General features: G+C 37.5%; 1 protein-coding gene across 1 annotated transcript in view; it reads left to right on the forward strand.

Annotated features, from left to right (window-relative positions):
* Positions 1-14132, forward strand: part of LOC106833131 (protein eyes shut homolog) — a 319291-nt gene that overhangs the window by 270947 nt on the left and 34212 nt on the right. The window contains exon 7 of the mRNA XM_070514628.1: positions 12858-12972. Within this exon, the coding sequence (XP_070370729.1) occupies positions 12858-12972 (115 nt within the window). The remainder of the gene's footprint in view (positions 1-12857; positions 12973-14132) is intronic.

Genomic DNA, 14132 nt, shown 5'->3' on the forward strand with positions numbered 1-14132 from the left:
ATGATCTCATTGGTATAACCTTTCTCCCATTAGTCTTTGGCCTACTAATTCCCTGTAAATAATAAATAAGAATAAAATATTATGACAGAAGTTCATACAGACCTATGAACATAAAGGTTGAATTAACATCAGGTGACCTCTAAGTCTTCCAGGACATACCTGATCAAATGAAGCTTGGCCCCATAATGCTCTGCACATAGTGCTTTAACATTTCTTAGTATCCAATATTCTTCCGCTGCACCCTCAGGATCTCATTTGGTCAGCAGCAAATTCTGCAGTACCACAGTCTCTTTTGTATAGCTTCCTTTCTTTTTCTGACTGAAACCTGAGGACCCGTAGTCCTCTTGGGTGACTACTGTCCGCCCTTCTACAACCTGCAAACCACTGGCAGGGAAGTGTATAGGTAGCCTTGCCCTTGTTGCCATATCCAGACCATTTTTCTTCCTCTTTCTGAAAAGCCTATCCATTTTTAGCATATGACATCAGCTCTACCGTTCTCTAACTCTCTCTTTCTACCTCCCAAGGTTCCTTTCAAGTATCCCCTCTTCTCTCAGTTCCTGTCCACTCCTCACTAAAGGCTTTAGCATCGGGCTTTCTCTCCTTTTCTCTACCACTATTTTCATCTTTCTTGATGACTTCAATATTTATCTTGGAAATCCACTCACCGTCTTTACTTAAATCCTTCAGCATTTTTTTTACAAAATTTTTTTTCCTTCTCCTCTTGATCTTGGCTCATTTCCTGTGGTCATATCTTATAATTTATCATGACCTGTAATTGCACATGCTGCAACACCCTGATTTAAATGTTTCCACTCTCTGATCATCATTTCACATATATTTCAAGCTCACTCACTCATGTACTCTAATACCTAAATTACGGAGTAATGTTTCTCCATAACCAACAGGTACCTCTAATTATTTGACTGCACATGCTCTCCTCTGTCCATCACCCTTGGCAGGTCCTCATTTTCCTTTTCACAAAGCATACGCATATATCCACTCTCAACTCCTTGGCTCTCTTTTTCTATGTTATGTTGACCTGAAAACACCAAACTAGTTTAATTCTGCATCCCACCAGGTACACCTGGTCTATTTTCATGCATGTCTGATGTGGCCTCTCAAACTTAATATATTCCAAAAGAGTGGTTGATTTTCAATCCCTGGATAAACTTGCTTTTCTGTCAGTGTTCTTTAGATTTATCTTTGATTTCTCTGCATCTCTGTCAGCCCACTTCTTGTCCATCAACAATTCCTTTAAACTCTCCCATAAATATACACCATGGATATAAACACTTTTGTCAGTATGAAATTAACACCTTGCTAAAAACATCAAAAGTACTCATCTGGAACAGTTTGTTAGCATCCCACTTTGCCTCCTTACTTTGTCTCTTCATTCAGCTACATGTAGAAGAGTGGATGAGAGCCTCATTGAGAAAGCTAATGGTTGGGCAGTAGTTTGAGTGAGGTGATGGAACACGCAGCTACCTAGGGAAAGAATGTCCATGGCAGAGGGAACACCCAATGCAAAAACCTTGGCCTATTTAGATCGTACTAAAGAGGCTACTGTAACTGGTCTGAAGAAAACAGGGGGAAGCAGTGAGGATGGAGAGGAAATCGGAGCTGGGGGCAGTTGTGGACCATGCATGCCATTTTAAGGTCTTTGAGTTTACTCTAGGTAAAATAGGAAGGGTGATTGGCAAATGAATGACATTATCTTGCTTAGATTTCGAAATGGTTCTTTGGCTGTTCTGATGAAAAGAACTTTAGAGAAGCATAGGTAGATGCAAAGAGACCCGTTAGGAGTGAATGCAGTAATCTAGATAGGAGAAGATAGTGATTTGGACCAGGATGGGAGAGGAGACATGGTAAGCAGTGTTTGGATTATGGATACATTTTTAAGATGGAATCAATAGGATGTTCCCTTATACCTGACTGAGTTAAAGAGAAAGAGAGTAAATATAATGGCTCTGTAGTTTTTGGCCTGAGCAATTGGAAGATAGTTGCCAACATCTTAGATGCTGAAAGCCATAGAGAGAGCAAATTTGAAATAGTTTGCTTTCTTATCATCTCTTTTCCACACAAGACAGTATATTTGCTTTAAAATCATGCCGTGCCACTCTCATTCGATGGGTTTCCATAACATTTAATGACATCAAAAATATTTAAAATGCTTACAAGTTTAGCCATATATTGTTCCTGCTTATTGCTCAGCATCATCTCCTACTATGTACACTTCTGTTACTCAACTCCTACCACTTTGATCTTCAGGAAGTTTTTTGAATACCTTAAGCATCTCCTGCTCCAAGCCTTTGTATTTTTTGGTCTCCTATCAGAAGAGCATTTACCCCAGAAACTATGGTAACTCGATGTTCATTTCTTTGAAAGTTTTGCTGAAATATCATCTCCTCAAAGATTTCTTTCTTGTGGATCTTGATAAACATTCCTAAAATAGCTCCTCTTAATTATTCTCTGCACTTTAAACTGGCGTTATTATTTTTTTAATTTTGCAGCATTTATCACTATCTGTCATTATATTTTTATGTATTTACAATTTTCTCCTTGCTTCACAGTCTAATGTACAGTAAAACAGAGGAATTGTTGTCTTAATTGTTTTTTTTTTTCTTTGAGGAAGATCAGCCCTGACGTAACCACTGCCAATCCTCTTCTTTTTGCTGAGGAAGACCAGCCCTGAGCTAACATCCATGCCGTCTTCCTCTACTTTATATGTAAGATGCCTACTACAGCATGGCTTTTGCCAAGTGGCGCCATGTCAGCAACCGGGATCCGAACTGGCGAAACCCAGGCCTCCAAGAAGCGGAACGTGCAAACTTAACCGCTGAGCCATGGGGCCGGCCCTGTCTTAATATTTTTAATACTGGCTTCCCATATTCTGGGGTTGAAGTATATCATGATAGTTTTAATTACCAAAATACAGATATTTTTTGTCTAATAACTTTAGGTTTAAAGAACTATGCAATATCAATCACTTATGTTTTGAGATCCAGACAGTGATTCATTTGCTCAGTTTATGCAAAAAAAGATAAATTGATGAAATGAGGTAGTCTATAAGTTAGACAGCTGTCTGTGCCTACACAAGTCACAATAAGTAAGCATACAGTGATATTGCAAAGCTTCTGTTGTAAGACTAAGTCTGTATTTACTTCAAAGACTTTTTTCCAAGAAGTGGAATAGGTACATAACAGTGTTGAAATTGATAGAAGTAACTCTGCATGAGCATCTATACATGATGAAAACAGAGAAGACAAAAGTGAACCACAATGCTTTATTTGAGACAAAAATTGCAGCTTGTTTATAACAGAATGGTTCAGGCCCTGATAACAAATGTACCAAAACCCTCCTCTAAGTGCCAAACCAATGACGGGAGTATTTCAAGACAACAGTCAGAGAGAATCACTTGGAGCTGTATTTATAACTATCTCCTTTCCATTTCCTGGAATAGTATAGAGTTTGAAAGAGCTATTTCAGCAGCTAGAAAACTCTGAGCAAGAACATACTCCTGATCCACTAGTGACACTGTTGACATACTGTCTTTGAAGCTAGCTCTTAAAAAAAATCAAGTAATACTTAATTTTCACTTTCAATTTTTTGTTTTATGGAGTAGTTACTTCATTATCTTCATACATTACTTTAATAACTTTATTACCAATCCATTATAACAGCATTGTGCATTTAATTTTTAGTTTTATTAAATCATGTTTTCCTTGATATCTTGGAAAAAATGCATTTTAGAAACGTATTTAAAATATCTTAAATATTTAGGTTCACTGATTTTTATTTTATCTTGTGAATTCTATTCAATTTATAAATAAAAAACTGTCATAAGTACCAGAATTGCTCTATTACATGAAGTATTTATAAAAACGATGGTGATGAAATTTTGCTCTGATTTTGCTGTTGTTACTCTGTTTTGTTCAATTCTGCCTTCTCAGCAGAGCCTGACACTTCTCACTAAAATCAGGAGCGTGTATTCCAAACGTCATTGAATAAAGTTTGCAATACTCTGTCCAAGAAATAGAGTAAAGCTAATTGTGTAATAAATATTGACTTAACTGATGAAAATGCAACCCAATAAGGTAAAGATATTTCAGGCAGTTATAGAAAATCATTTCGGGGCGGGAGGAGGTAGAAGTGTGCTTCTTTTCTCCTAGCTTTTCCACTAAAATATTCTATTCCCATTATCTTTCTTTTCTTTCCTTACATGTATCTTTTCAGGTCCTCTTTGCTTTTCTATATATTATCTTCCTTTTTATCATGAAGAATAACACCTCAAACATTTTTATCATGATTATTTACATTCCTCTTACCCATCAATTTCACAAAAATATTTCCTGTTTCTAATACTCTCATGTTTATAATAAAAGAATAGTTTTATACAAAAATATAGCTATACATTGGATATTCTAGGAACATGGTGATCTGGAAAGCATTCCTTTCCCCTCCCCCCATATTTTAAATGACTGACTTCTTTGCCCAGAATGGTTGCTGGACACCTTGAGCAGCTAAAATGAGTTAGGTTTTAGCTTCTCCCACCTATCCCAACAGAAGCAATTTATGCAGATTTTTCTTGCTTTGTGAGCTAGGCAAGCATTTATAAATTAGCATGGGGGAACCAGGGTAATAATCAGATAATAGTGGCTGCTTCTTCAGTATAAACACTTTGATTGTTTGAGGGTAGGTCGAAGTGAGCCTACTCAAGTATTCTTGCCTCTCTTTGCCACAAAGGGTCAATGAAGGTCTGAATTTAAGTACTGAAGGCTATCGGCTACAGAGGACGGGAGTATTCTCAGTGATACCAGGAGGAGAGAGGCCAGGTCCAGGACCCCAGGACTAGGAGCCTAACTGCTTCAACTTTCTTAGCCTAATTTTCCTTCCATTCACTGAAGGATGCCTCACTTAGGACGGAGAGGCAATGAGACCAGATACCTGATGAGTTGGCAAAGAAAAATATCCCATAAGAGAGGCCAGAGACTAAGGAGAGGAAAATGAGGTCAAATAAAATTAATACAACTCGAGGGGCTTAGAGTCTTTGGAGGAAAGAGAGGACAACTTAAATTAGATATCTACAGTCAAAATAAGTAAAGAGATTCAAGAGGAGAGCACATACATGCACATAGAGACCAAGACTGCAGATAAAAAACATATTTTTCAATTAAACAGTTTGGTTAAAAAGTTAAAAGGAAAATGATGACTCAAATTATGGAAATAAAAATTGTTTCAAGGAAAAAGAACTTTAAAGTAGAGAAAAGAATAAAGAAATGGGGATCTGTTGGGGCCGGTCCCCTGGCCGAGTGGTTAAGTTCGTGTGCTCCGCTTCAGTGGCCCAGGGTTTCGCCAGCTCTGAACCTGGGCTCCGACTTCGCACCGTTCATCAGGCCATGCTGAGGTGGCATCCCACATGCCACAACTAGAAGGACCCACACTAAAAATATACAGCTATGTACTGGGGGGATTTGGGGAGAAAAAATAGAAAAAACGAAAGAAACAGATTTGGGGATCTGTTTTTATCTTCATGTACATACACGACTCTCACCCTAAATTTCTCCTGGTCTTATGAAATAGTAATTTTCCCAGGAAGCTATCCCTGGCAAACTTTAGAAAACTAGCAACCACTTGTGCTTCCTATAAACTTGAACTTACGCTGCTTTTCTCTTGAAATATTCAATATCTAATTCTTTATTTTCTGTCCTCTCCTACAAAGTAATGAACCTCCTGAGTGAAAGACATTTGTTCACTGAAATATGCACTGTGCTTAGAAAAATAACGGTCTCAAGGCTCAAGGATTGTTTGTTGAAGGATTCAATGGATGAATTAGTTAATGTGTCATGGTGAAGAAACTTGAGTATGTTGGAGAGCAGATCAAGGAGATCTAACATGGCGGTGAGAGCGGCTCTAGAAGGAGCAAAAACAACATTTAGAAGAGAAGCAATCGTTCATCAAATTGTAGAATATTTCTCCGAGCTGAAGAAAGGACTGGGTCTGCATATTATAAAGGCTCTCTCTCCAAGCTAGGTTGATGATGAAAGACACGTAGTGGAATTTCTATCAAGCCTCAAGGTAGAAAAGACAATTTACCTACAAAGGAAAAGTAATCCGAGAGGCATCACACTCTTTATTTGCAATACTGATAGCTTCAAGACAGTGGAACAGCATTTGTAGCCTCAGAAACAGTGCCAGGCATCTACAGACCACCCGGTGAAAATATTGCCTCCCTGAAATCTTACACCTGACTACTCTCTATTGGATGGTGAAAGAAATGTTTATGCAAACTATCAGAAAACCTATCATCCAGATAATCTATCTGAAGAAAATAATTGGAAAGTACTGTTACTGAATATAAAATGGACTAGAGTAGAAATTTCCAAAGGGGGAATATGAAAAAAAACGGAAAGTGTTGTAAACAATGAAGATTAAAATGTGTGCTGGTGTGTGTGCATGCACCTGTACATGTTAGATGTAAGTTTAAATAGATAATGGTAGAGTATCTGTGTAGATATATAAAATATGTGCTAAAATAGGGCCCCTGAAACAGGTGAGACATCCAGTGGAGGAAATTGTATTTAGAGTCTAGAACTAAAAGAAAGAAATTATTTAAGCAAGACCACGAGATGTGTGAGTGGAAAGGAGAGGAAAGTACATATTATGGGGAAAAAACCCGGGTGTCCACAAGGGGAAATTATGCATCCAGATTGGTGAAAGAATTAACATTTTGTTTGGCAAAAAAAAAACCATAGTAAAGAGTATGTGATTGATTATATATCAGGGAAAGAGAAGGTTACCATTAATGAAATGTAAGTGTTTGGTAGCCTTTCTGAATTCTGAAGAGGAGAAGCGCAACAGATAGTAACTTAAACCAGAGGAAAAGAAAGAATGTAAAAAGCTATTAAATAGGAGAACACAACAAGAGTATTAAGAAAATTACAGAAAGTACCACTTGACACTGTCATTTTCTTCCTGTTAATAAATGTCAGTAAGATTTCATCAAATCTTGTTCATTCTACCTCCTGAATATTGCTTCTATTTGCTTTTTCTTCTTTATGCTGCTGGTAGAGTGCATCTCATTCCTCATGTATTGCTATAACAGTCCCTTGATTAGTCTCCAAACTACAGTCTTCCACAAATGCAACCTCCATTCTCCTGCCAGACTGGTTACAAAAAATCTAGGCAAACGACTACAAATTTCCATTGCTTTCATCACACTTCAGGATCAAATCCAGATAGTTTGCATGTCATATATACTGATGATGCTACAGTGGAGGCATGTAGCTGTCTGCTATGGAGTTAAGGAAAACTGGAGATAAGAATGCATCTACGTTGACTGGTTTTAATGGGATCTAGCAGATCTTCTGTTAAAGGCATTTAACTGTAGTCATGACTACTTGCATCCATGCGTATAAGGGAATATATGCTGAACTGGGAAATGTATGAAGGAGAGAGGGGAGCAAGGAGAAAGAAAAGAAAAGAAAAAGAAAGAAAAGAAAAGAAAAAACGGTTTGTGAAATCCTAAAAGGAAATCTCTCTCCAAAAAGGAGATTTCCTCTCAAGGGTGGAAATGAGTACGGTTACCCGAATTCGTCCACAGAACTCCTGATTGTGAAGAGCCACGTGTAAACCAAAAGGACCTGAGTGTGTAGACCTCTGCTGTGGCCATCTTCTAAATGCACAGATCTCTAAGGAGGTGGAGCAGTTCCCTAGCTACGTAATGGGAAGAGTTTTGAGTAATAGATGTTTTCAGTGAAGTCAGCAAAGCCGTGGGCAGTGGAAGGCTAAGAAGCAGCCCAGGTTGACAGTGGTATTGGCACGAAGAGTAGAATGTGTGGGGTGCTTGGGGAGCACCGATGTGGGGACGTAAGCAGTGAAGTTTATGCAGCGTTCTGGGCAGAGTGCAGCGGGTTGCAGCAGATTGCGCAGTAGAGCTAGCGCTGCAGTTCAGCACGTGGAGAACTGAGCTTGTGAAATGAACCCAGTGCGAGGAGAAGTGGAAGGAGGAGCAGCACGTGGATTTCGGAGACCCCTGATATTCTAGGGGCTGGCAGATGACAGAAGGGGAGGCAGCGAGGGGAAGCAGAGGGGGCTTACCTCACCCTTGATTTTGGATCCAAATTTTACCCTGACACGTCTCTCTGGCTCCTCTGGATGGCACTTTCTTTCTGAACTTCAGTTAGAGAGATTGGAGTTAATCAGTCTTCAATTTAATGGCATGTTATCAGTGATTTGTACAGGGCCTCTTTTATCTTTAATATTTGTTTGGTTGTTTTCTTTCATTCCCATTCCGCACTTCCAATCCCTTCATTTTTACTCCTGGGTTTTTGATATTTGGTGAGTTTTAGTGACTATTACAAAGTCCTTCCTGATCTCTCTCTCCTCTCTCCTCTCTTGCTGCTCTCGCCGGGTACTTGCAGGTCTTGTCGTGTATGTAGAACTGCTGGCAGGCGCCTGAGAACAGCATGTTTCTTCTCATTTTAAGAGTAATAGCGTAGCACAAAATCCACACTATATGTAGGAAAAAAGAAAAACTTAATTGCTACTAAATTAGTTACATAAAATAAATCCTTAAATATACAATGAGAAGCAAATTCATGAACATGGTCCCTTTCGATGGCCAAGGTGTCTCAGGAAGAATGGACACTTTGGAAAGGAATTGGTTTGTTGTTTTTAGTGCCCTTGGGTTATTGGTAGCATAGGACGGGTGGTGATAGACTAGGATGACCTCTTACATCAGAAGTTGTCTCCCTTCTGGAGGTACTTCACTTGGACATCATGGGGCAAATATGGACACAAATATACATTTATTACATCTCACTATTTCTTCAGGATAAATTCCTAGAAGTAGAATTTTATATCAATGGAACATTATATTTATTTATATTTGCAAATATGAGTTTAGTGGTGACTTTTTGTTGTAATTTTTGAGACTTTTGCAACCAAATTCTGATGACTTTTAGTAACTGATAGGTAACTAGCTTAAATTTTCTTAGGATCAATACTTATACATCATGAGAATCATCTCTTTCATAAAAATTTGAATTCTTCATCCATATAAATAAATAAGCCCAAGATCTTTTAGAGTTAGTTACCATCAAATATTTTGTTCTATTCAGTTATTTTGATTCAACATTGGCAGTTTATATTTTGACATAAACTTATTAGTATATTTGCACAGGGAATATCTAGTGATATTAGCCTCATTTGTCCTCATCCTCCCTTTCACATTTTTAGTTTTGTATATTTGTGTTCTCTCTCGATTTTTTACTTACACATTCCAGAAGAATGTGTATATCATTATCTTTTAAATAAATGACTCTAGTCTTATTAATCATAGTACTTTACTCTTGATATGAAACTTAGGCAGTATAGTTTACACTGTCTTCATTTAAAATAAAAGTACTGAGTACTGTATATGTCCTGAAAAAAACTTTTTGGAAAAAAAATCACTTTGTTTAATATTTATGTCTATTGTAAAGTGTAGATAATGTAGAATTAGGCTAATATAGTTTATTTTATTGTTTGAAATATGAATTAAGAAAAAGTAGAAAAACTAAATAAAATAAATGTATGGAATTTTCCTAATTATAAAAAATTAACTATATAAGCTATCATGCTCTGATATTTATACAGACTAATTCTTATAAGATGTATCTTTGTCCTTATCAATATTTAAAAATATTCTGATTCACTGTGTTTTAAGTGTTCATCTTTACATTTTCTCTTTTCTCCCACTTTCTGCTATATATTCTCAGATATATACGCTACTTTTGATGTTTTGTATGCTACTTTTGATGTTTTGGGGGTGGTGAGGTGACAGTCCTGACTGTTGTCTATATTGAATACATATTATTTTAATCTACATTTTTCAAAAGATTCCTTTCTTAACTTATTTGGCTCCATTTTAATTTCGTTAGCCACTAAGTCACCTCCCTTTTTAACGTGCTTTTCTACCATATTATCCTCTATATTGTATTTCATAAAAATCATATCTGTTTAACTTATTGGGCCAAAATGTTGATGCTATTTGAAATCTCTCTCCTCCTCTAAGCATTTTCCCCTTGTCTTTACATCTTTCATCTTTACTGTTATAAAGTGACTATTTGCAATTTTGTGGTAGAATTTCTCAAAGAGTCTATGTTGTTCTAGAGTTTGCTTTTATCTTTTCTTTTTCTCTGGTTTAAATTCTTAAGTGGCGAGAATACTATTTAAGTCTTCTTTTTCCCTGGCCGCAGGCTGAGTTGCTAGGATGTCATTTTCCTTGTGGGTGAGATTCAGGGGCTGCTCGTAGATTTTAAACCATGAGTGGGAGTAGAGGCATGGGGAGTTGATAGCCTGGAACTCAACAGGGAGATTTTCTCATGGTGGGTTTCCTCTGCCTTGAGGGGAAAACTCCTTGGTCCAAGTGTCACAGATGGTGTTCTGGGACTTCCTTCTTAGTATGTTGTGAGAGTGCCAACACTTTGGCCTAATTTTTCATGATCAATAAACCCTTCTTTGTTTAGAAATATCTTTCTCAGAGTTGCTGCTGCCTAGTCTTCATTCAGCAACCTGTTGATCTGATCTCATTAATGACTGAATATTAGCTCTTCATTTAATTCATAGCCCTGAGCCTCTTCTGTGGAAACCATATTCCAGAATAAGAGAAGTGCGGGTACCACAAACATCCTTCGCTAGTCTTGGACAATTTAATTTATTCCCACTCCAAAGGAAAATTGAGACATAATAACCACAACTCACCAACAGTTTAGGATATTCTGGTGCTCCCTTCTTCCTGCCACTCTCTACCCTCAGTAGAAAAGGATGAGAACGATACCTTTCGCGAAAACGTGGTATTTGGAGTGACTTCTGGATCTCTAGGCAGGCTCCTAGAATGAGAGAAGTAAGGTAAACATATCTTAGCGGGTTTGTCAGTGGTGTAGCAGAGTACAATACATTTAAAGTCAGACCATGCTTAATTTTAACAACAGCTCTACACCTAGTGATATGACCAAAACAACTTATTTAACTTCTCTAAGTAGGTTTCTTCATTTGTAACATAGTGGTAATAACATACATCACACAGGGTTTGTAAGGATTGAATGAGAAAATAAGAAAATAGTGAAAGTAATTAGCTTGATGGCTGGCACATAGTAGGTGGCAAAAAATATAGATGATTGTTCTTGATATAAAAGAAGGATAACACAATTCTACAAAGTGGAATTGCAAAGCTGCGCCTGAAACAGCAGAAAAGGTAAATCGCTGAAGCGTTTTACTGATACCATTTCGGTTAAACTGTGTCAACATCACACTTGTAGTCCTTCTTTTATGAAATTATCCTGTGTTCTTATAAGAAACTTGAAATAATGAATATATGGTACAATTCACTTTATTATTAAATCAGCTTGTAACAACTTAGTATTCAAAGTGTTATTTTTGGTCTTAAAATCTCTAGTGTTTACTTTAGAGAGACGCCCTTGTCATTTAATTTGGAGTCCCATTCACTTTATAGTAGAAAGTTTACTAAATGTGATATAAAGTGCAGGAATATTTCTCACAAATTGCTGAGTGAGGGCAGAGGAAGCCAGAACAGCAGTGTGTGTTCTTAGCCCCCTATTGCTTGCAGCTAATGAACTGCAGTAAACTGGAACCCAGAGTCCGTCTTGTCTGTCTCAGCCTGTAGATAGTGATGCTATGGTCTGGGAACACTGCAGCACTCGCCGTCATCTAGGAAGGCCTCGGGCACTCACCCCTACTGCTTGTGGCAGCCTCCACAGACATTTTCCCCAGGAAGCCGATGTTTCCCCCAGCCCTGTGGTTCTCATTAGGATTCTAGGACACACCTTAACAACAACCACTTGGAACTTTGAAAAAACAAGGTTTATTAGTCACAACTCTTAACAGGGTATTGGGTACACTGAGGGCCACACAGCCAGGTTGCTGGTGGAGAAAGAGAGAGAGAGTGTGAACCCGGGATCTGCTTTTACTGGGGTCAAGGGTGGGGTGCCTAGGGTTTCACCGTTTTACTCTTTATTGGCGAATTTAGAACATAACAGCAGGAATGAGGAGTGGGAAAGGAAAAGCAGGGTCACCCAAAGTGATCACTTGTTTACATGACCCAGGGCTTTCTAAAAGGGTGACTTCTCCGGGGCGGGGGAGGCCTGGCTCCCTATCTAGCTGTGTAGCTAGTAGCTGTCATACAGCTGGCCATATGTTTATCCGAGATGGAAGTCTTTGAAACAGATGCCTCAGCAACCCAAAGCTTAATGTCAGGCACTTACATTATGATCAAGGAAGCTTATGGTCAGGCACTTGTACCATATGATTGCTTTATCAAACAATGTAAAAATGACAACAAATAAACCCTACAATTAGCCCAACTATGATCATACCATCATTGTCCATGCAACTCTTCACAGTACATCACAAACTCCTGTGTGTCATGATTGACTCCTGCTAGCACACCAGCAGTACATAACCGCTCTGCTAAGCATTAAAAAATCTCATTTGTCATCTTTTATTTTCACATTTCAATAATGATCTCATTTATTCCAATAGTTTTCTAAAACCCATATTTTATTGTTAAGTGTCTGTTTAGGCCAAAGTAGATTGTACTTTTAAATTCTCAAAAGATAATATTAAGACCATTAAATGAAAATGTGGTTTACTCTCATTCCCTCTAAACAGATTAATCTTGTTCTCCTTTGCTAAAAACACAAGTAGGCATGGACAAAATTAATGACTGAAAATATCATGTAACAATATATGTTGTACGTAATTTAAACAAAGTGTTATTGTTTTTGGCAGACTGTTAATAGACTTTTGTGAAAATATTTAAATTGTAACTTTTCTTGTTTACGTTGATGTATTTACAGTTGTTTGCCAGGATTTACTGGAAAAAACTGTGAGAAAGTAATTGACCACTGCAGACTGCTCTGCGTCAACTGTCAGAATGAAGGATGGTGTTTCAATATAATTGGGAGATTCAGAGTAAGTAAGTTAATACATTGCAAAGTAATTTAGCACTTCAAAATACAACAGCTTCAGGCAGTCTGTATTTCAAATGCTTCTGTTAATCTAAGCCGGGGAAATATATCCTTATACGTATATTTAAATGTAAGTTATATAAAGCTTACTAATAGAGATTTATAACTTATAAGAATTATGTTGGGAGGGCATTAATAAGTGTTCTAGGCAGTGTTTTTATTATAAAATAAGTATATAGCTAATTGAGACCTGGCAATATATCTCTGTATATGTAAAAGCACAGTTACTCATGCCTTAAGCTCTTGAACTAGATGGGGAGTACAATTAATCAGGTAGTTGTTAGTCAGGACATAAAAATAGGCTTTTTTTGGTGGATAGTTTTTGAAATGACTTAGCAAATACGAGTATGTGTGCCACATACAGTGAGGCATATCCTACAACTCGGCATTCCCACTTAGTTACATCTATTGCAGATATTATCAGGTGTGTCCTGGAAGAGACAGATACAAGAATTTTCACTCCAAATCTGAAATAAACTAAAGCCTGTGTATAAACTCATCATGGCGTAGTCATATCATGGAATTATACAGAGTGGTTCAAATAAGTGAGCAATAGCTACATGTATTAACATTTATAAATATCAGAACATAATGTTCAATTTTAAAATCTTATTGAGGAATGATATACATGCACTCTGACGATGATTAGTTACACTTTGAAAACGCAAAAAAATCCATATTGTCTGTGATTGCATAAATATATAGCAAACGTGTAAATACACATATCAGAAATATACACACTGGCTTTACTAAAAGGGCTGCCTACAGGGAGACAGGTGGGGAGAGTTCAGAGGGCACTTCCAATGTATCCGTAATGCTTTATTTCTTAAAAATGTATTTTTGGCAAATAAGGGTGGTAGGATTATGGTGTACTTTTTATTTTAAAAAAATTTTTGCTGAAGAAGATTAGCCCTGAGCTAACATTTGCTGCCAATCTTCCTTTTATTTTGCTTGAGGAAGATTCACCCTGAGCTAAGGTCTGTGCCAATCTTCCTCTATTTTGTATGTGGGTCACTGCCACAGCATGGCTGATGAGTACTGTAGGTCTACACCCAGGATCCAGACCTGTGAACCCCGGCTGCCAAAGTGGAGCACCAAACTTTA

Source organism: Equus asinus, chromosome 8, assembly GCF_041296235.1.
Source record: "Equus asinus isolate D_3611 breed Donkey chromosome 8, EquAss-T2T_v2, whole genome shotgun sequence".
Lineage (NCBI taxonomy): Eukaryota > Metazoa > Chordata > Mammalia > Perissodactyla > Equidae > Equus > Equus asinus.